We start from the raw sequence: 21,611 nt of genomic DNA on the forward strand, positions 1-21,611 counted from the left end.
AGTTTGCACTGCATACATTTTTTTTTCCCTCAGGACTAACAATAAATGCTACATATCGATGAACCACAAATATTTCTAAATCAAAGTCAAACTGGGGTGTTTGAAAACTGAAAATTTGGCCTTAAATAACTGGTTTTAGATTTTTGTTTTTCCGGGCATGACAAGCAAGAAGCTGCTGTCCTGTCACCATTCAGTAAAACTAATATGCCTATTTCCGTGTTATTTCACACATGAATTCATCTTTTTCATGTGTTTTAGATGTAATAGAATGTTGCTACTACAATGACCACATTTGCAACCTGACATAATAGCTTTGTTACAGATTTTATGATTTGCAGATGGCTCCATTGTTAAAATACAGACAAAGGGTGCATAGCTCTTAATATCTACTCAACATTCAGTATACACTAAATTGTATTAGGTGGTGATAATATAATATTAATACTCAACTGAAGCATTGAAATGTTAATGACTTTATCTGAAACCCTAATGGAAAACAATAACATCAATCATAACAAAACAAAAATAGACTCTTAGTTACAATATACAACGTATTAGCTACTGTACCTACTCTACTGAAAAATACTGTACAGCACTCTGCTATAATACATTTTACAGAAATAAAACAAATTATTATTTTTAACAGGCTGCTTGAAAACATCTTAAAGTAACAGCTTTTCATAAATACACAGGGATCGCCAGTCCGCTCGGTGGTGAAAGATAACACTGTCGAATATTGATAGATCCTTCTTGAGCCGGGTTGTTATTCGTTCCTCGTGAAATGTATGTGGGCATTATTTCAGCTAGAAAACTCAGGCATTATCTAAATGAATTTTTATATTATACTATATAACTTTACAGTGTAGGATTTGTGATCTTGCCCAACATGAGGATGGCGTTAAAATCTCCCTCTATGACAGAAAAGAAGAACGGCCGGTTGATTGACAGTTTCACTGGGACGCCCTCTTCCTGGATCTTGTCCTGAGGTTCTGCTCCTTCCTCTGACATCTCAAACAACACCTTGTTGACCGCCTGAGAGGACACAGAGAGAGATCTGTTAATGATGCACACATAAAGTGAGTGTTTTTTAAATAAAACGGTAAGATCAACACTGATTTAGCTCGCCTTATCTATAGTGAAGGGTTTGATGTTGCTGAGTTGGCTGAACTCAGCCTGGGAGCCCAACAGCTTGGCCTCAATTTCTGGATCCATGTTGGTCAGCAGGTCACGCAGATCAGTCACAGAAGACATTGAGAACTTCGGGATGGACAGCTCCAACAGACTGGGTGGATGGACAGAATGGGAGACAGATTTTAAGTTTGTGAAATGAAAATGAAAAGTGAAAAGTATTTGAACAGAAATGGGACTGTAACCGACTTTCTGCCCTTAAAACCTATAGCCCCCTTTGCTCTACATTTTTAGATTTAGATTTCTTTATTTAAAAGGGACAGTGCACATTAATCAACATGAGTACTATGTCCAACAAGTTATCGTATCGTACATTGATACGATGACATATTATTATTATTATTATGACTGATAAACTGTTACTAACTAAGGTATTTTAACTTAAAGGTCCCATGACATGGTGCTCTTTGGATGCTTTTATATAGACCTTAGTGGTCCCCTAATACTGTATCTGAAGTCTCTTTCCCGAAATTCAGCTTTGGTGCAGAACTACAGCCACTAGAGCCAGTCCTACAATGAGCTTTCCTTAGTATGTGCCATTTCTGTGTCTGAAGCTATTGAGAAGGAGAGAGGGAGGGCAAGGTGGAGGGTGGGGGTGTGGCCTTGACCAACTGCCACTTTTCTCGTTTGAAAGCCATGATGTCTCTCTCTCATGGGTTGGCCAAATTCTCGTGGGCAACGGGCCAGAAGAGAGGGGAGGTAACCTTGCTTGTTATGACCTCATAACAAGCAGATTCCAAAACGGCTCATCTGAGCTTTCATTTTCTCAAAGGCAGAGCAGGATACCCAGGGCTCGGTTTACACCTATCACCATTTCTAGCCACTGGGGGACCATAGACAGGCTGGGGGAACTCATATTAATGTTAAAAAACCTCATAAAGTGAAATTTTCATGCCATGGGACCTTTAAAGCCAATAAAATGGCTTTTACTGTAAAACCTGGAACTGCTGGAAATATATATATATTTTTTAAGTGATGAATATTTCTGTTTTTTTTGGGTAAAATGATGGAAAATAGTACAGCCCAAAACGTTTTGTAAATATATATATAAGTTGTGTTGTGTTAATATGATGAATGTAGGTTTAATCACTTATTAATAATACAAACTGCAATTGTAACTAAGACAATAAGCAATAAGTTGTAATTACACAAAATAGGCCTAACATTTTAGAATGAGCTAATCATGGTATTTATTTTTTTTAAATATAATTTTATGCATATATATATATATATATATATATATATATATATATATATAAGGACATCAAGCATCGGAGGTGATACTCCTGTAGGTCTGGATTTACACAATCCTCACCCCTCCTGGAGGCTCTGGTGCCAGCCAGACATGACATCAGTGCGCGTAGTGAGCTTAGACTCAATATCCTGGAGGCTGGCCCCTTCATGAGGCAGGACCACCAACATGTAGGACCGTTTGCTCAGAGACAGCTTCACAACTGTACACCGCCGTACCTTCATGGTAACAGAAGAGAAAATATCACAGATGATCGTCCTCACCCGAGTACATTTCATAGTTTACAGCTGCAAATATGTGGTGAATAGAAATGCACAAATCAGTCAACAAATATGCATAAAAACAACATTTCTTAAACTAAGATTTACCTTATCATTCAGGTAGTAGTACTGACCCGTGTGGGTCATCAGTGGAGCCATTACTGTTGTCGTTTCATTCACATGAAACTCCTGCAAGGAGGTCTTCTCTGGTTGAAAAGCCGTCCTCCAGTTGCCTAAACAGACACCACCAAAGAACAAAATCAGGTACTACAAAGTGGGGCAGTAGTGGGCAGAACTCTGAACATTATTATCTGTCCTCTCTCTCTTTCTCTCTCTCTCTCTGAAATTACTGATTTCAGTTTTGTACATCAGCATTGAGGTCAACTGCACTAATAACTAAAATAAAGTGTGTTTGACTAGCACACGTGTGGCAGTGGTTTTCAAACTTTTTTCAATAATGTACCCTCTTTGAAATATTTGTACCCCCTGAACAGCGCAAAACATTTTTGGTAGAAAAAAAGGCCTATATAAAGAGGTACAACGCTGCACCTGTTTAGGCTAAACAACAACCTTGTAATTGAAAAACATTTCAATGCTGGCCTACATTTCAAATATTTAGAATCCATCACTACATTAATTCGTTATTATAGTATAATTATTTTAGGAATTATGCATAAAGAAATTTCAGAATGTACCCCTGTACTAGTAGGCTACTTGTTAAAACGTGCTGTATGGTAAATGTACTGAGAAATTAATTCAAATATAAGAAGTGGTACCATTGTGATGATGGCATTGTGATAAAGATTTAATGGTATCTATTCTCAGTCCTAAAATACAAAGTCAGTTTTGACTTTAAATTATGAAACTCAATGTGCGTATTCTGTAAAATCAATTTAACAGAAGTTTAAACAAAATAGAGAAATAGACTGACCTTGGAAGTTAAAGGAAGAAACAAACAGAAGGTCGCTGCTGGAGTTCAGATCTTTAAAGATGCCCGTCACCCTCCCGTCTGATGTCTTCTCCACAAAGCTGTTCAGCAGCTGCTCGGCCTCTTGAGGTCTGGAGAAGTCCACACCGCGGATGAACGATGTGTCGGAGAAGTCCTGTGTGCCTTGAACAAAGTCCTCGGACAGTTGAGCGTCCTGGCGAGTGAAGGTCCAGACCTGGGTTGTGATTTCATCTTTCGGCCCATCATCCACCAGAGAGTTAATGCCCTGCAGAGTCTTGAGAACCTTGTGTCCATCCATTAAGGACACACAGTCCTCTCGGTCGGTGTCACTGCTCAGGCCCAGTAGAAGCTGGAAGGAAAGAAGTGAATAGGGAAAGATGAACTTCTTTGAATGAATGTAAAAGATCATTCTCTCATTCAAAATAGTAAAGGATTTTTTTTTTTTTTTCTACAATGAGAAAAAAAAATCAAAAGCAAAGACCTGGAACGAGCTCGCTGTCTTCTTGGAGGCCCCCAGGTAGAAGGTGACGAGGGATCCAATGGTGTTGACCGGAGAGAGGAGGGTGTTAGTGCTGTGCTGCTCGCTGCTGACAGCCTGGTACATCCTCAGGCCCAGAGAGTTCAACAGCTCTGCCAGGACTGCCGTCCTCTCTGAGATATTCTGCCTCTGTGCGTCCACTTTCGACAGGTCTCTGCTGTCTGGTGTCAGGACTTCAATATCAAGAGGGGCCACAGGAAGCGTCTTCAGAGGCTTGGACGTCTGGGTCTGCAGGGTCTCGCAGCTGACATTCTCAGCAGCAAATAGATGGAAGGGGTGGACGTAAACGCGGTTAGCTTGGCTTCCTGAGAGGTAGCAGCAGAGTAGGAGGGCTACGAGAGGTGACCGCAGTATCTGCATTTTACCTGGTGTTGGTTGTCACCTTAAAACAATTCCTTCTGTGGAGGGAGACAGATATATTATAGTTTACAATGAATCACCTTGAGTGTATCAACCCATCAGCATGCCTCTTGAGTCTTAGTGAGCACTACATATTGGGTGGCTTGTGAATGCTAAATCCCTATTAGTGTGGCTTGAAAGGATTGGCTGGCAGGAACCTTGGACATAGAGCGGCATGTCAGTGATGAATTGATTGCTCTTTGTATGTCCTCTCTCCTATTGGTCAGTGAATGAGAGCAGGCATAACCTGTGCAACAGAAGTCACATATATAATGAAGACGGATCTACGTGCGTCTGTGTGTGTATTTTTATGTGTTCACTGACTCAAATAAGACAGATGTTTCATTTGGATATTGTTTGTTGTTTATTTGGATTCTGTTGAAGCAGCTTTCAGATTGGAGACACAAATCAAACCAAATTGTCTCCATATATTAAGACAAAACTGTTCACTGTGATTGGAAAATATTATACTTGTGACAAATTTGGCTGCATTTATGCTGTAATAACAGTACAAATAAACACATCATCTAAAATAAATGAATAGATATAAGTTACAAAACCAACTTGTATGCACATAAAGTATATAATTAAAAAAAAAAACATTGAAGTTCATTGATAGTTCATTTCACATTTTCTCATTGAAATGTTGTTGCTGGAGCTCCCTAATGAATGCAGAGTAAACACTTTTAAGTACTGCAGTTGACCATAAGTTGAACTGACAACCTTCTCTCCTTCATGAAAACTTCTTATGCTTTAACCTAAATGTCTGTGAAGGACAGTAACTTGGGTGAATGCTCTTATGCAAAAATAGGACTTTATCCTTTGAGATGAACGTGCAGAAATGTGGACTGATGGACTGTTGGAGGAGGTGAGCAAACACTAGATTTTTTGGAAATGTATCACAGGTCATGGCCTTGGTCTCTTATCAATAAAACCGGTGCACTCAAATGTTCTTATACACAACCAACCAATCTGTGTACCTGGTGACTTGATGAGGTCAAAAAACATGCGTGATTCATTATCACTGATGTTTTATGTCAAGATCCATACAATTTTTTATTTGATTTGATTCATTATAACCTTGTCTTTAAGTATCAACATTACAGAAATTAGTTGTACTGTTTATTTTTATGAAGTAGATAACCCTCAAATTAAAAAAGAGAGGCAGTTTGACACATTTGAGACATTCAGAACATTGTTTTTTAAGAACATAATGGATTAATCCCATTAGTTATACAAGTCCAAACATTCCCCCTAATCTCTGAATAGTTTGTTGTACTGCACAATCAAAAGGCAATTACTGAGATAAAGTCAAAGTTTGCTCTTACCGTGTGTGTCTGCTGCTGCTGAGTGAGGGGCTGAGTGAGGTGCTGGCTCCTCTGCTCCCTCACTTTAACCCGGCCAGCGGTGCTCCCACCCTGGTTACTGATTAACCAAAGCAGCATTGAGTCAGGGGCTCTGCTGTACTGACGCGCTACTGCTATAGATAAAAAGGTCCGTCAGAAAGAGACCACCCAATGTCCCCTCTACATGTTGACTTTAGGAGAATGATGCCAGCACATCCTCTGGATGGGGTGAAAAGGAGAGCCAACTTCCACAAAGGACGAGTGGGAAGCAGAGGGACAGCCAGGCTTGTTTGTGTTTGAGAGTGACTCACTGACATGTCACCATATCGTGGAGCTGTTTATCAGTGAAGAGGGAATGGTGCTCTTGATTAATCACACATGTTCTTTGAAATTTTGCTCAACCTCAGGGTCAAACAAGTATCAAGTAAACAAGTCTCAAACCTGAATCACTTAAATCTGTATAAGCAAAAAAGAGTGAGTGTAATTATTCTGCTATTATGGTTCCTATGTTACTCATGTTATCCTGTCTTCATCTCTTTACATGTTCTGATATAATGTACAGGAATCACTATTGACAATTTATATTATTTTATTCCATGTCATTAGTACAAATTTACTCTTTACTATAAATGTACAATAACGCTCATTAAACCATGTAAACTGATATCATGAGAAATTCTGTAGACATCCCTCTGACTTGCATTTTTAACTTGAGGCTTTTAAAAGCCAGAAATAATAAAATGTCTCTTTAAATTCAAATGTATAGGATTTAACAATGCAATGTCTCATCCTCAATTTTAAAGTTAGAGAGATAACAAATCCAATGCTTACTTAGAAAAGAGCAAATGTTCTGTGTAGGCAGGAAAACAAGCTTATTAAGCCATGTGGAGCTCGTATTTACCATTAAAGGACAACATCCGTGACCTCAATGAAGAAAATCCTTCACACACACCTGATTCAACAGGACAGGGTACACTCGATTTTCTCATCAGAAAGAGAAACATCATGCTATGTTGTGTTTTACAACCCCGGTTTTATCTTTTATAAACATTACAACAGTAATAAAAATTGATAACGGGAAGTTAAGAGTCTGTACAGTAAAAATTAATGACTATGTAATGCTGACAGTTAGACCAATTCATATCCAAAGTCACTCATCTAACTGGTAACAATGTACAACTAAAAAACTCTTTTTTTGGTCTCTTATCAACCAATGACATATCAATATTTTGCACTTTTACTCTATTCATATACAGCATTTGTATGTTGATACTGATATCAATATAAATTTTTGACATTGATATATTATGTCCATTATTCCTAATTTACAGAAGAACCTAACATCAACAAACATTTTTGTCAATGATCACATTTGGTTTTCAAAGAATTGTGACAATGGTATTTGCTAAGGCAGCACACATACAGGAATAAATAATATACTTAAATAAAATATGCTATCCTAGATGCCAGTAATAGTAAGAGACATTGAGTACATTTTGAACATTAAACTTCATTAATACTTACTGAAGTATATAACCACAAATACACAAAAATACAAATGTAAATAAGATATTTAAAAATGTAATATATAGTATATATCATTTATATTTCAATGTTTAATTAGATTCTTAAACAATCCAACAAATAAAACATTTACACTATGTATTAAAATGTTTATTTGCCAACAAATAAAATTTAAAAAAAATCTTGCCTTTTAGTTTGCCTCTTGGATGGGAACGTTACTAGTTTTGCAGGTACTGTATTTAGTCATAAACCAAAGTATTGCAGACAATACAATTAAAACTTTTGACCTGATGATGGCGCCAGATGAAAGGTCAGGGGATCCTCAAAGTTACAATTCACATTGAGGGGTGGGGGGGGTATGAATGTCTGTACTTAATTTCATCGCAATACATCTGGAAGTTGTGAACATATTTTATTGAAAACCACGACGTTAACCTGATGGTGGCGCAAGATTAAAAAAGTAAGGGGATCAGTCACCAAATTCAGTAGGATTTATCCTCTGGGCACCATAAATGTTAAAAGGTTCATGGTAATCAATCCAACAGTTGTTCAAGTCTTTCAGTCTGGACCAATGTGGCTTTAATGTAAAAAATAAAATGTAATGTAATTTGAAATTTAACTGCTGATAACCACGACATTATTTGGCAAGACGGGTAAAGATTGTGTGAATCACCAACAAAAAAAAAAGATGCATTTCTTTAATCATTAAAAGCATTGATTAATCTGGTTTATATGGTATGTGTGCATGTTTACAAGACAACTATAAGCAACTGTATTGTGAGTTTTTTATTTGGATTTCTCCAGAATATAAAACACATGAAACTGCATCAGTTTTTTTCTATTACTTTGAAAATAGAAATGTACAAATGTTTGATGTTCACACTGTTTACTGTAAGAGCAATGCAACTGTGCAGCAGGTTTCGTGTGGTCAGTCACAATAACTGTAGCAGATGTCACTTACACATGTAACATAATTACTGTGGATGTTTTATTATCTGCACATTTGCAAGTTCCCAAAAACCCTCATTAAGTTCTATGTATGGGTTAAGCAAATATCTTAAAACACATGCTGAAGCTATGAAGGTGAACAATCTTTGTGTACACTTTATTATAGTTAACCAAGTGTGTTTTTTCTCATGCATAATGATTAATGAGTAATGCATCACTGTCACTGTTGCTGGCTTTAGAAAAGTAATGGGTGCTACATCAAAGTGTATGGCTATATAAGCTGCCATGTTCAGCATCTGAAGCAGGTTTGGAGGAGAACAAATTCACCATGTGGACTCTCTTGGTTCTTTGCAGTGTGATCGCCTCGCATGGAGTCCAAAGTATTGTCCACTATTTTCTTATTGTGATGTTTGTCTCTTTGTTTAGTTTTTTCCATTACAGGTTTTTGACAACATTTTTGGCTGTTGTTACCTGTGCTGACTAAGTTTGTTTTTCTCATAATACATCAGGTGCTGGTCGCTTTCAAACAACAGAGGAAATTAATCCAACAACAGATTATCCAGGTACAAAACCCACTAAATATAAAGAATAATGCAACCATGGTTTAATGTTAATTGTCCTGCATACAGCAAACATGTTGTTTGCCTTATACTGTCTCTATCTGAATGGCTTGATTGATGTGTTTCAATCAGTTTCAGCTAAATCAGAGCCATTTACCAAGTGTATTGAAAGATATGAATAACTAATGTGTCTTTGATCTGAGGCCCATAATGTGGTGATACTTGCCTTTAAGTGTTTAAATCTCTGTCTTTCTATTTAGTGTGTGTGTGTTTGTTTTTTTAAATCCATCAGTTGATACAACGTATGCAGATGGTGTAACGGATTCTGCTGTAGCAGGTAAAATAAGTAACCCATAAATAAGGAGCATGTTCTGGTTTTTATCTAATTAATATCTATTTATTAGTATATACTTCCAATAGTTACATGTTTCACAGAGGCTGCACCATTTAAGTGAGAGTCACAATGGTGACGTATTTTTGCAATTGACTATAAACTGTAAGCATGACTGTCACAGAATCATTATGAATGGTTTAGTTTTCAGTAACTATAATCCAACTTAAAGACCCAATGAGTAATTTTTTGACTAAATATATTCTAGGTATTTCATTTGTATATAATTGAAGGCATTGACATGTAGATTAAAAATAAGCACCCGTCAGAAGTCAAAATATAATCTTAACATTTTCTGTATCATACAAAAATGTAATTATTTATTACTGCATTTCTCACTTGTATGATTGCATTCTTTTTGTTTTAAGTTGGCCATTCATTCGTTATTTTTCAGTCATTTCTTTTTTTCATAATCCTGTGTTTCTTCAGGTGTACGCTGTGGTAGCCAGTTTTATGGCAGCGGGGGCACGTTTTACAGCCCCAACTATCCAGGCCTATACCCGCCCAACGCAAACTGTATTTGGAACATCACACCAGGCAGTCAAATCGTGCAGCTGGACTTCCCTATTTTAAAGTAAGTGTATGCTCTGCATATGCAGGAGGTCATGTGATCACTAACTACTGTTGCTGTATTGTCTGTAGCTTTAAATTCAAACTTCTGTTCTTCCTTTGCCCTTATCACAGCATTGAGGATCACCCAACCTGTGGTTTTGACGCCATTTACGTCTACGATGGCCCCAGTACCAGTTACAGGCTTCTGGGGAAAGTGTGTGGCACAAACACAACCACCTTCCACTCCACTGGTACTTCTTTGACTGTGCGCTTCAAGAGTGATGGTAGTGTTAGCCGCCCAGGTTTTCGTGCGGACTTCCAAGTTGTGAGTAAGTAACAATGGTTAAGATCAAAATGTTTATGTATTTTATAAAATATGCTGTGTCCCCATTTTAATGATATCAATAGGCCTTTTTCACAGCCTACATTTTGACTTGTCATAGTAGGAAAAGCACAGATGTGAATAATTTAATGATGGTTCCGTCTGTCCTATTCAAGTGTCCCAGTAGGAGTGCCAGCACAATGTGAAGATCCTGAAACCAAAGCAGTTAAATGGAATTCAGTCATTGTTCATTTTATTATTTAAACCTGTGCTTTTCCAACTGTGACATGTCAAAATGTTGATTATAGGGCCTAAAACACCTAAACAATATCATTACATGTAGAGAGCTACCAAAACTGTATGTTTTTCCTGTCCTTCTGCAGCTGGAGGTTCCTGCAGATACAACTGTGGCTACCAGGTTGGAAACTGCTCTTGCTCTTCAAGCTGTAGAGGGAACTGTTGTCCAGACTATGAAGGTAAGCAGTGATGGAAAGTAACTAAGTGCATTTACTCAAATACTGAATTTGTAAGGGACTTGTACTTTATCTCAGTATTTTCTATTGATTGCTACTTTATACTTCTACTCTACTACATCTTTTTGACTTGTTACTTTTCAGATTAAGATTTGACATGAAACAACATCTGATACATTTATCAAATATAATGCATTGTTAAAGATTAAATGAGTGAATCTCAACCTTTTTGTTTTACACAACAGCAGTGTCTGGTTGGTGCCTCTTGTCATGTTTCAGATGTCTATGAGTTGTTTGCAGTATGCACCAACTTTTCACATGGTTTAATTCAAATACCTGTTTAAACAAAGAGGTATAGAATAAGAAAGTTTAAGTAATTCAGAAAAAATCTAAGATAGGAGAAATGTTTTTTTATCCCTCAGATTTACAATGTGACCCTTTAGAGGGGGCCTGGCCCTAGGTTGGGAACCACTGGACTTTAACCTTTAAAATAAAGTAGCTAAAACTAGTTACACCTCAACCAGTAAAATGCTGCTGATGTATTGACCGACAATCATGTAGTACATGACAATAAATTGTTTTACTTTAAATACTTGAAGTGCATTTTACTGTGAATACCTGTGAAACTTTTATTTAAAAAAAAGGATTATGAATGCAGGACTTTTACTTGTAACAGAGTATTTTTACATTGTTAGATTGGTACTTTTACTTAAATGAAATATCTGAATACTTCTTCCACCACTGGGGTTAAGACCATGATGTAGCAGTAAAATGCTCTTTATTAGAATAAAAGAAAGCATAAAGATAGGGAGTTCATTTATATATATTAACCAATCTAATCTCTCTCTTTTTTTTTCTTTTTTTTTTACAGATTACTGTTTATCCACATCTGAACCAACAGTAACCGGTAATTTTATTCTCTCTCAGTAAAAGTTCCATTAAAGAAAAACATACATTTTAGTTTAAAGTAATCTTGTAAATGTTGTCTCTCAGCTCAGCCCTCATGTCTTTACAACTGCGGCTGGTACCTAGGAAGCTGTTCCTGCACAAGCTCTTGTCAATACTATGGCAACTGTTGCCATGACTACCACTGTAAGTGCCAAATCAAACAAATCAACAGTGTTAACGAGCTCTGCAGCCCTCCCATGCTGGAAAAATCCGTCTGTCAAATTCCACTGTAATGATGTGCTGAGAACGACACAGAATGACCTGTTTGTTTAAGACTGCAAAACAAACACAAGGTGTATTATAATTTAGTATGCAGTAAACAAGGATCCCACTTCATTTCTCTCTCTCCTCATATAGATTACTGCCCAACCACTACTGACAGTCCTCCCTCCACAGGTATAAAAACCCTTTAAGCTACAATTTACCCTGAAGTACTTGATATGTAATAATTATTATATACTGTAATGTCAACCTGTGCCTCACAGCTCAGCCCTCATGTTATAACAACTGCGGCTGGGACCTGGGAAGCTGCTCCTGCTCAAGCTCTTGTCAATACTATGGCAACTGTTGCTATGACTACAACTGTAAGTGCCAAATCTAACAAGTCAACAGCATTAACAGGTTCTGCATCCCTCTCCTGCTGAAGGAATCAGTCTGTCAAATTCCTCAGTGCCTGTCAGTGCATGGTGGGATACAATGTTTTTATTCACATTTGCAGAATACACAGCAGGTGTGTCATAACGTTTGTCTTACACAGTAAGAAGAGGTGTAAATATTGTAATCACTTTATTCTCTTATTTCTGTCATGTAGCTACCTGCATGTCAACCACTTCCAGTCCAACCACAGGTATAAAAACCTCTCAACAACCTACATGTCAAAGAATAAAACATATAATCAATTAGTGAAATGTTTTAACACTCTCCCGTGTCTCACAGCTCAGCCCTCGTGTTATAACAACTGCGGCAGGCACATGGGAAGCTGCTCCTGCTCAAGCTCCTGTCAATACAATGGCAACTGTTGTTATGACTACTACTGTAAGTATCATGTCCCCCAAGCTCAGTAGAGAAGCCGCTGCACACTACATGGCATGGATATATTATTTGTTCACAGTTTCAGAATAAACCAAAGGTTATCAGTAATAAGAGGTGTCAACAATTGTAATAATGTTATTCTCCTCTCTATTTCATGTAGCTTACTGCCCCTCATACACCACAGGTATGGAAACCTCTCATAACCTTGAGTATATGGGAATAAACCTGCCTATCATTTATTCTGCTAGCAGGAAAGATAACTGAAATGTTTTAACACTCTCCCGTGTCTCTCAGATCAGCCTTCATGTCGTTACAACTGCGGCAGGCACATGGGAAGCTGCTCCTGCTCAAGCTCCTGTCTATACAATGGAAACTGTTGCTATGACTACTACTGTAAGTACCATGTCCCCCAACCGTGGCAAAGCTGGTTTTATATTGGACGTTGGCTATTCAACACATTCAAACAATCTATTATGCAGCTTGCCCTTTTGACCTATTCATGTCAAACCATTTTTGTTGAACTCACCTAACTCCCCTACACACTGCACAAAGCTTATTTTCTCAAAAAACACACCCTTTGATTTTATAAATATTTTTTTATGTAAAATAATGCTATAAATCTATTATGCAGCTTGCCCTTTTGACCGATTCATTTCAAACCACTTTTGGTGAACTCAGCTAACTCCCCTACACATTGCACAAAACTTCTTTTATAAAAAACATCCTTTGATTTTATAAATATTTATTGGACAAGAGTAAAAAATATTTCTAAAATTAAAGGGTGTGTTTGTTTCACCAAAAGTGGTTTGACATGAATAGGTCAAAAGGGCAAGCTGCATAATAGATTTTTCTAATGTGTCGAATAGCCAACGTCCAATATAAAACCAACCAACTTTACCATGTTTTTTGTTCACAGTTGCAGAATAAACAAAAGTTGTATCAGTAATTAGAGGTGTAAACAATTGTTATGACTTTATTCTCCTCTCTTTTTTCATGTAGCTTACTGCCCCTCAACTACCACAGGTATGAAAACCTCTCAACAACCTTGAGTATATGGGAATAAACCGCCCTGTCATTCATTCAAGATTACTGCAATGTCTTACTACTCTCCTGTGTCTCTCAGATCAGCCTTCATGTCGTTACAACTGCGGCAGGTACATGGGAAGCTGCTCCTGCTCAAGCTCCTGTCAATACAATGGCAACTGTTGCTATGACTACTACTGTAAGCATCACGAAATTTAAAGCACAGCACTTTGATCACAGTTTCAACCGAAAAAGTGATACTGAAACTCATGTATTTATTTTTTTTTTTTTTTCAAACAGCCTACTGTTCAGTCACAACTAACATGCCAACCACAGGTAGGATCCTCAGGGTGCAACATGAACCTGCTCCAAATATATTTTACTCCAATGACACTTGTGTTATGTTGTCCACCTTTAGTAAAACCCTGTGGAGGTTCTCTGTTTGGCTCTGGCACCTTCTCCAGCCCGAACCACCCCAACTACTACCACGACAATGCCTACTGTGTCTGGCAGCTCAGTGCTCCGTATGACCAAAGAATCTTCCTGGCATTTACCTACCTGCAGTGAGTGAACAATAAACGCTTTTTTTGGAGATCATTCTTATACATTAGCAGCATTAGGCCTACTATATGAATTACAAATGGAGAAATGATGTGAAGACAGAAATTACATACAGATCTGTAGAATATTATTAACTAACTAAATTAGGCTCTAAATTGATAATTATCAAATACACACTGGAACAAGTTCATGAGTTTTGCTTCAATAAGTCAATTATGGCTTTTTATTATCTTTTTATAAAAACAGATTGGAGAACTGCTGCTCCTGTGACTATATTTCCATCTACGATGGGCCGTCTGTTAGCTCACGGTATCTGGGGAAAGTGTGCAACAACAGTCTGAGTTCTTTCTACTCCACTTCCAACTACTTGACTGTGCTCTTCCGGACTGATGGTTCTGTGGTTGGCCGAGGGTTCAAGGCTGACTTCATAACCTCTCTGCCACCAAGCTCAGGTAGAATTATGGTAGACATCTAGTTTTGATTTTGTTATATGTGTTTAAAATGTTTCTTTTGGACTGACTTAGCTCATGTCAAAATATGACAATATTTTAGCATGCAATATTCAACATGTTAAACATCTCTATTTGCCACAACACAAAGTAACACAACGTACAGCTAAGGCTGATGGGAATGTCATTAGTTTTACAAGTATTTGTTCATAAACAAACGTATTGGACAAAATAAAATGTTTTGTTTTGTCCATGATGATGGCCCTATGTGGATGACCAAAGTTATTATAGTTCATTCTGATGGGGACATGAATGTCAGAACCAAATTTCATTTCAATTCATCCAATAGATGTCAAGGCATTTTATTCAAAACCACAAATGTCAACCTCATGGTGGCGCAACAGGAAAATACAGGGGATCACCACAGTCAGTAGGCTTCATCTTCTGGGGATCATGAACGTCTGTACAAACACGTCTGTCATGTTAATCCTTTAAATAGTTGTAGAGATATTTCAGTCTGGACCAAAGTGGTGGACAAACCAACCAACCAACCAACCAACCGACGGACCCTAAAATCACACCGCCAGAAAACGTTGACACTGTTGTAAATATCTTGTAAACACCTTTGTCAGGTCGAGTGGACTGTTCCTCAGACAACATGATCATTGTGATCGAGAGGACTTACCTGAACTCCCTCGGATATGACGGCCACAGTCTGTACCTGAATGACCCGCACTGCAGACCCCAGGTTTCCACATATCAGGTGGTCTTCAACTTCGCCATTAACACTTGTGGCAATATTCGAAAGGTACACAACCCATCACCTTCTGGAAAACAATATACAGTAGACCTACTTTCTGATAATTCTTCCACAAATTACTTTCATGGTAAGAATAGAGAGAGTGTGACTATTTATTTTCCGATATATTCTACCTTGAACAGTTTGAGAGTGGCAGAGTTGTGTACACCAACACCCTCCGTGCCTACGCCTCCAGCTCCGGGGAGATCACACGCCAGTCTCACTTTAAGATGAACGTGGGCTGTCGAATGGAGCAGGACTCAGTGGCCCAGATCATGTACGTTGTCGAACATCATAATAACAGCAGCATTACAGGCACAGGCAGATTCAATACCAGCATGGATTTCTACACATCAAGCAGCTTCTACTACAAGGTGTGTCCACAGGTGTTTGTACAGAAAGTCCCCATTGTAAATACGTACACACCATGCTGACGTTTTTATATCACACTCTCAGGTTACTCAAGTTCCATACGAGGTGACACTCAACCAGAACTTGTATGTCCAAGTGGGCCTGAGGAGGGGTGACAGCTCCCTGGTTCTCTTTCTTGACACCTGCGTGACCTCACCATCACCCCATGATTTCCAGACCAGATCTTACTACCTGGTCCGCAATGGGTAAGATGAGAGTGTGCCTTGTTTCAGTCAATTTTGAGGTACTACATTTTATACTTCTACTCTACTACATTAGACTGTACTTTTTACTCCAGTACATTTCTTTTAAATCTACAGTCACTAGTTCCTTTACAGATTAAGATTTTACATTTAAACACATATAAGTGAATACATTGCAATAAAAAGAACTTTTAAAGCTTGTCAGGTTTGACATGTCAATGAGTTGTTAGCTGTTCCACCATAGAGAAATCTCCCCTGTAAAATCCCCTCAAAAAATACAATATAACTTTGTGTAGCAGAACTTTTTTTCACCAAGCCCAGTAATCATCTCACGACCAGTATAGATTTATCTGGGGACTCTTCTGAGAAGGCCAGACCCTAACATTGCACTGGATTAACTACCCAACTGTTGAAGTAGTTCAAACTTGACCAGCTACAATAGTAGTAAATGCTACTTATGCATTGATGCATGAGTATTAACATTATAATAACATGTAAAGTATTTTTGAAACTTTACTGAAGTAGAATTTTAAATGTAGGACTTTACTAATGGAGTATTTTGCATTTTAGTATTGGTACTTTTACTTAAGTAAAGAAACCAAATATTAAAAAACAAAATACTTGGTGATTACAGGACCTTGCTCGTCCTCACATATTTATAGTACTAGGTTTGTCAAGTAACACTGTCTCTGTTTCACCTTTAGCTGTCCCGTGGACAACACCTACGGGAGCTACATCACTGGCACCCACGCCTATGCCCGTTTCACATTTAAAGCCTTCCAGTTCTTGCGAGCCACAGAGTCGGTGTACATCCAGTGCAAGGTCCTGATATGCCAAGCCTCTGACTACAATTCCCGCTGCCGTCGTGGCTGCAACAAACGTGTGGCCAGAGACTTGGGGTCAGAACACGACAGTCAAACTTTGGTCCTGGGTCCCATCAAACTCAAAGGTCTGTAGCCATTTTTACTTGGTTTTGATACCAGTAGTGGATCAATTAAAGATTAATACTACATTAGCAATGAAAAAGGTGTTGTAATCTCAAGAAAACTTTCTCTTTTCCAGAACCTGAGAAAAAGGAAGAGACTCATAAGCAGGACAAGGCTTAACTTGATTCTGCAATGAGCTGCTTCAATCCTCTTAACTAATCGTTACAGCTCATTCTGTTCATTGTGACACTAAATTGTCTGCACCATTTTCCTCTTGATCACCTTCATTACCTGATTAAAAGCATCATCAAAAGACAATCTGTTTGTGTAATTCATTGTACCATAGCCTTAAATGAACATTACATATTAACACCCCATAATATTTATATAACTGTTATTGATTTCTGTTCTTGAATACAAAGACGATGGAGAAAAGGAAGACAAAAGACAAAGTGCAGATCAGTTAGAAAACACTTTACTTATAAATTAGTAAGATTAATCCGTCTCACAATAAAATGATTTGCCATCCCAGAGGGAGAGTGATCGCCAACAGGCTTCAACATTCACCATTACCTATGGACCTACAGTACGACACACTGAGAGAACATGAGGCAGTCATTACTGGATGCCCCTATTACTAGTAAGCATGGATGGCGACAAGGAGGTGGTCCTAAAAACAGTAACTATGTTCTCCACGCATGTTGCTAAGCAACAGACAACAGTACCCAGGACAAAGAACAATCTTGCTAATGTAGCAGTCTTACTGCAACATGAGTTTGCTTTTTTGACACTGAACATCTATCCAACGACTCAGAATACAATACTCAGTAAATATTCAGAAAAGCACTAGGATCCATTTGATAATGTGGAATCTCAGTGTGTGTTATCACAAAGGCTAAACTGTGGCATCCCCGGTGCTACGTGGCAATTCTGAAAAAGTGTTCACATGAGACACAAGACTTGGTGATTCGGTCCTAAACACATATACTGGATATCAAAGTGACTTCGTACAATATCAAAACATCAGAACGTGACATGATGTATTTAAAAGGATAGGCAAAACCCAGTGAAGTTACCATGATGCTGGTCAAGGAAGGGCACTGTGTGAAGGACCTTCAAAACAACCTGACTACTTAGCTGGCTGACTGAAACACACCTATACAAAGTTTGACCAGGTTTTTTCTGTGGTTGCCATACATATAGTTTTGATTCCAACGTTTCTTAGCAGCATTCATGGAGCAGAGTTTTGGCAAAAAAAATCATGGCTACCATAGAAACTACAATGGCCATACGTTCTAAGGTTCTGGGACTATTCATTACAGTAGGTAGAGGATATTCTAATAATATCTGTTGATCTTCAAAGTAACAGTCCTCTCGATCTTGGACACATAGGAAAGTGACTATGTCAGGCACTGCAAAGAAAAAGTATTAATGCACCAAGCTGAAAGAATTTCAACAAGGCTTAAGTAAGATCACTCTTGGCCAAGAGTTTTACTCCTGTTTCAGTAACATCAGAGCAATCTTTAGATATAGCTCCAGGAGGGTTGAGAATTTATTTTGTTTCTTCTCTTTTTGCATTTTGTATTTTTCTTAGGGACATGCTATTCAGCCTGATATGAGGCCATATAACCATATAATAAATGGTACCCATTTAATTACGCTTTAGATAGGTACAATGAAAGCTATTATTGTCAGAGTTACCTTAAGACAGATTTAAAAAGGTTGAGCTCACATAATGAAGAGAAGCTTTGACATTGGAACACTATTACATCTTCGAGCTATGTCTTTTTAAAAATCCAAAAGGCAAACAAAATTCAAGGAGGAGTATTGTGAATTTGGTAACCTACTACATTAAATAAGGGTAATTAGTTTGGCTAAGTAGGAAAGTTGTTTTTCTGATTTATGGCAGCATGTTAATGTAACTCTCTCCTCCACCACAAATAAATTCTCAACCTGCTGAAAACACTGATCATCCCTTTATAATACACTTGAATGGGCACCTGTAATTATACAATGAAACCATCTGAATGTTGACATTTTATAAGTACAACTTTCAAAGGCTAAGCTACATAAAAGGCCAAGTAAAAGACCAATAAATAAAATTACTATGGAATTAATAAAACAAGGCTGTCCGTTAAAAGTTCTTTCAAAGTTTCCTTGTTCATCCATTACTTGTGCTGGCCGCGGGCAAAGTGGCAGGCAAAGTCGTACTTGCTCTTGCACTTGTGACCGCAGATGTTGCACTGGAATGGGTTCTCGTAGCCATGGCAGCCCATGTGAATGGTGTAGAGGATGTTGTCGGGGAAGAAGATGTCACAGTGCTGGCAGTGATGCAACATGTGGGGGTCTTGGAGTGGGACAGACAGGCCTGGGGCCGGTGTACTGGGTTGGCTGTTAGAGATACTAGGGGTACTGGTGCGCCCACTGTGCTCGCTGCAGGGTCCCCCTCCTGGGCTGCAATTGCTGTGGGGAGGAGGCCGGGGCTCCGGGGTGATTGGGGAAGAGGAGGAGGCATGGGCCATGCTGGTGACAGCCACGGGAGCTGTGGCAGGGTGGGGCTGCTGGATGAGGAAGGGCTTCTCATCAACTATAGACTCTGCTCCTGGAGACATGGGAGGTTGAGTCTGGGCCTGGGACTCTGAAGGGAGGCTGGCCAACTGGCCTGCCAGGGTGGACAGCTGGTTAAGGGGGTTATCCATAACCATATCATGGTGATGGTGATTTTGATTTGTGGAGTGGCCGTCCTCAACTGCGTGACTCTGATTATCATATGTCTCCTGACGTAAGTGGGGCAGCTCATGGGAGAAGTCGTTCACATTGTCAGCCTTGTGCACCACCATAGAAGGGGGGCTGAAGTTGATGAGGAGTCGGCGGCCATAGCCCAGTGAGCTGGCTTTCTTCTGTAAAACACTCAGCATCTTCTTGTGGGAAAGTGAGCGAGCACCTTTCATTGGAAGGAGTTTGTGGCGTCGACGCCGATGGTGCGACAAGTTGCTACGATCACTGCAGCGAAAGGAGCAAAGCTCACACTTATAAGGCTTCTCTCCTGTGTGTGATCGCATGTGGGCCTCCAGGTGGCGCTCATAGGCCGAGGCAAATGGGCAGAGGTGACAGCGGTGAGGTTTCTCTCCTGTTTAATTGAGAAAAACAGGCTAAATAACAAAAACTTGTAAATATCATCCCCTGGAAATGACCTATAAACACTTACCTGTGTGAATTCGGATGTGCTCAATGAGTCTTGCTGTGCCTCTGGTGGCATAGTTGCAGTAGCGGCACTTAAGCTTGCCATCATAGGTCCTCTCAAAACCATCCACCAGGATCCCTGAGCTGTCCTCCAGTGACATGTCCACTGAGGGGTGATCCAGTCCATTCTGACTGCAGTCTGCATACAGGAACATTAGCAAGACTTACACTTTACACAAAGAAAAAAATCAAATGATATACCATACGACTTCTGATTATACTTTATTATCTAAGGAAAATTATTCTGGAGAGGGATATATTATTATCATAAACACTATAGCTGCCTGTAGTGCATTTCTACAGCTGGCAGTTCCGTTGATTACAAAAAACTTACAAATTGTGTTTAACATCTGAAGTCAGACACCAGATAATGCTTATAGGTGCAGCTGTCAGTTTTTTGCCTAAAATGAACTACCAAACTGCACCAAATACAGGCGCCTAAAACACCTAACAGATGAATTCACATGAAAGGGTTGCAAACAGTAAATGACACATAGCTAGTTACCTGGTGGCAGTTCGTCCGCCTCCTTGACGCCGCTGACAGAGCCTGATATCATGTTGACATGTTGAGTCTGCTGGCTCAGATACTCCTGGAAATCCTTCACAAAGTCAAGCGTGTCCGGCTTTTCCTCACCCATTGAAAGAAAGTGATGCAAAACTACAAAGACGTTACGACTTGAATTACTAAAGAGCAAAGATGAATTGCCACGAAAATTAACTATATGACTAAAATATTATAAAAAAGCAAACATTCAACCAGACACATTTAAAAAAAAAAAAAAAAAGTATCACTACAGTCAACGTTACGACGCTGGTTTTCAGAGATGCACACCTACCTCTTCGAAGATAACTTGTCGGTTAAATGTAACAGTTTTGTTTGTTTGGTTGAGAAAGCCGTTTTGAGACTATCCAGACACAAAGACAGGAGAATCCTGGAAATCAGTGCTTGACAAGCAGGAAATCGGCGCGATCCGATGTCTGGTCGGTCGCTCCTAAACACCGCTCCTTCTCATAATAGTCATGTTGTTACCGAAGCTACGTACGCTACGCTAGCTACGTTAGTCAGACAGCTAAACGTTAGCTTATATTGAAGAAGGCATCTTTGTCAACAACAACGGCGGTATCTGGTCGACACGGTCATTATTTAGCCACATTGTCTGTACGCGTTTTAGTAAATCCTCAAGAGTACTACTTGTTTTAATGTTTTCTTTCCGTCGAGCCACTTGCTACACACGAAAAGACAACCTGTTTAATCAAAACAATAAACCAGTTGGAGGGGTGAAAGTTCACTGAGTGTGCACCAGTAAAACCCGT

At 38.9% G+C, this 21,611-nt stretch overlaps 3 protein-coding genes across 4 annotated transcripts; 1 reads left to right on the plus strand and 2 right to left on the minus strand.

Annotated features, from left to right (window-relative positions):
* Positions 1–17: 17 nt before the first annotated feature.
* On the minus strand, positions 18–6,068 carry agt (angiotensinogen). Its single transcript, XM_039783974.1, has 7 exons — positions 5,915–6,068; positions 4,131–4,585; positions 3,632–3,998; positions 2,809–2,933; positions 2,504–2,658; positions 1,126–1,282; positions 18–1,032 (listed from the first exon to the last, which is right to left on the minus strand). The coding sequence occupies exons 2-7, from the start codon at positions 4,545–4,547 to the stop codon at positions 856–858; spliced, it is 1,398 nt and encodes a 465-aa protein (XP_039639908.1). The 5' UTR covers positions 4,548–4,585; positions 5,915–6,068; the 3' UTR covers positions 18–855.
* A 2,645-nt stretch (positions 6,069–8,713) lies between these two features.
* Positions 8,714–17,372, plus strand: cuzd1.2 (CUB and zona pellucida-like domains 1, tandem duplicate 2). Of its 2 annotated transcripts, XM_039784026.1 has the most exons (24): positions 8,714–8,784; positions 8,914–8,967; positions 9,257–9,301; positions 9,785–9,929; positions 10,040–10,236; positions 10,613–10,705; positions 11,574–11,609; positions 11,696–11,794; positions 12,008–12,046; positions 12,136–12,234; positions 12,462–12,497; positions 12,587–12,685; positions 12,843–12,866; positions 12,977–13,075; positions 13,682–13,705; positions 13,806–13,904; positions 14,006–14,041; positions 14,124–14,268; positions 14,513–14,718; positions 15,348–15,523; positions 15,658–15,888; positions 15,971–16,131; positions 16,833–17,077; positions 17,191–17,372. In XM_039784026.1, the coding sequence occupies exons 1-24, from the start codon at positions 8,733–8,735 to the stop codon at positions 17,232–17,234; spliced, it is 2,484 nt and encodes an 827-aa protein (XP_039639960.1). In that variant the 5' UTR covers positions 8,714–8,732; the 3' UTR covers positions 17,235–17,372. The 2 variants fall into 2 exon arrangements, with proteins under 2 accessions (XP_039639960.1, XP_039639961.1); XM_039784027.1 differs by lacking the exons at positions 13,682–13,705; positions 13,806–13,904.
* Positions 17,373–17,513: 141 nt separating this feature from the next.
* ikzf5 (IKAROS family zinc finger 5) lies at positions 17,514–21,576 on the minus strand. Its single transcript, XM_039784028.1, has 4 exons — positions 21,134–21,576; positions 20,803–20,955; positions 20,263–20,436; positions 17,514–20,184 (listed from the first exon to the last, which is right to left on the minus strand). The coding sequence occupies exons 2-4, from the start codon at positions 20,933–20,935 to the stop codon at positions 19,223–19,225; spliced, it is 1,269 nt and encodes a 422-aa protein (XP_039639962.1). The 5' UTR covers positions 20,936–20,955; positions 21,134–21,576; the 3' UTR covers positions 17,514–19,222.
* Positions 21,577–21,611: the final 35 nt, after the last annotated feature.

The sequence above is a fragment of the Perca fluviatilis genome, chromosome 19 (genome assembly GCF_010015445.1).
Source record: "Perca fluviatilis chromosome 19, GENO_Pfluv_1.0, whole genome shotgun sequence".
NCBI classification, from domain to species: Eukaryota; Metazoa; Chordata; class Actinopteri; order Perciformes; family Percidae; genus Perca; species Perca fluviatilis.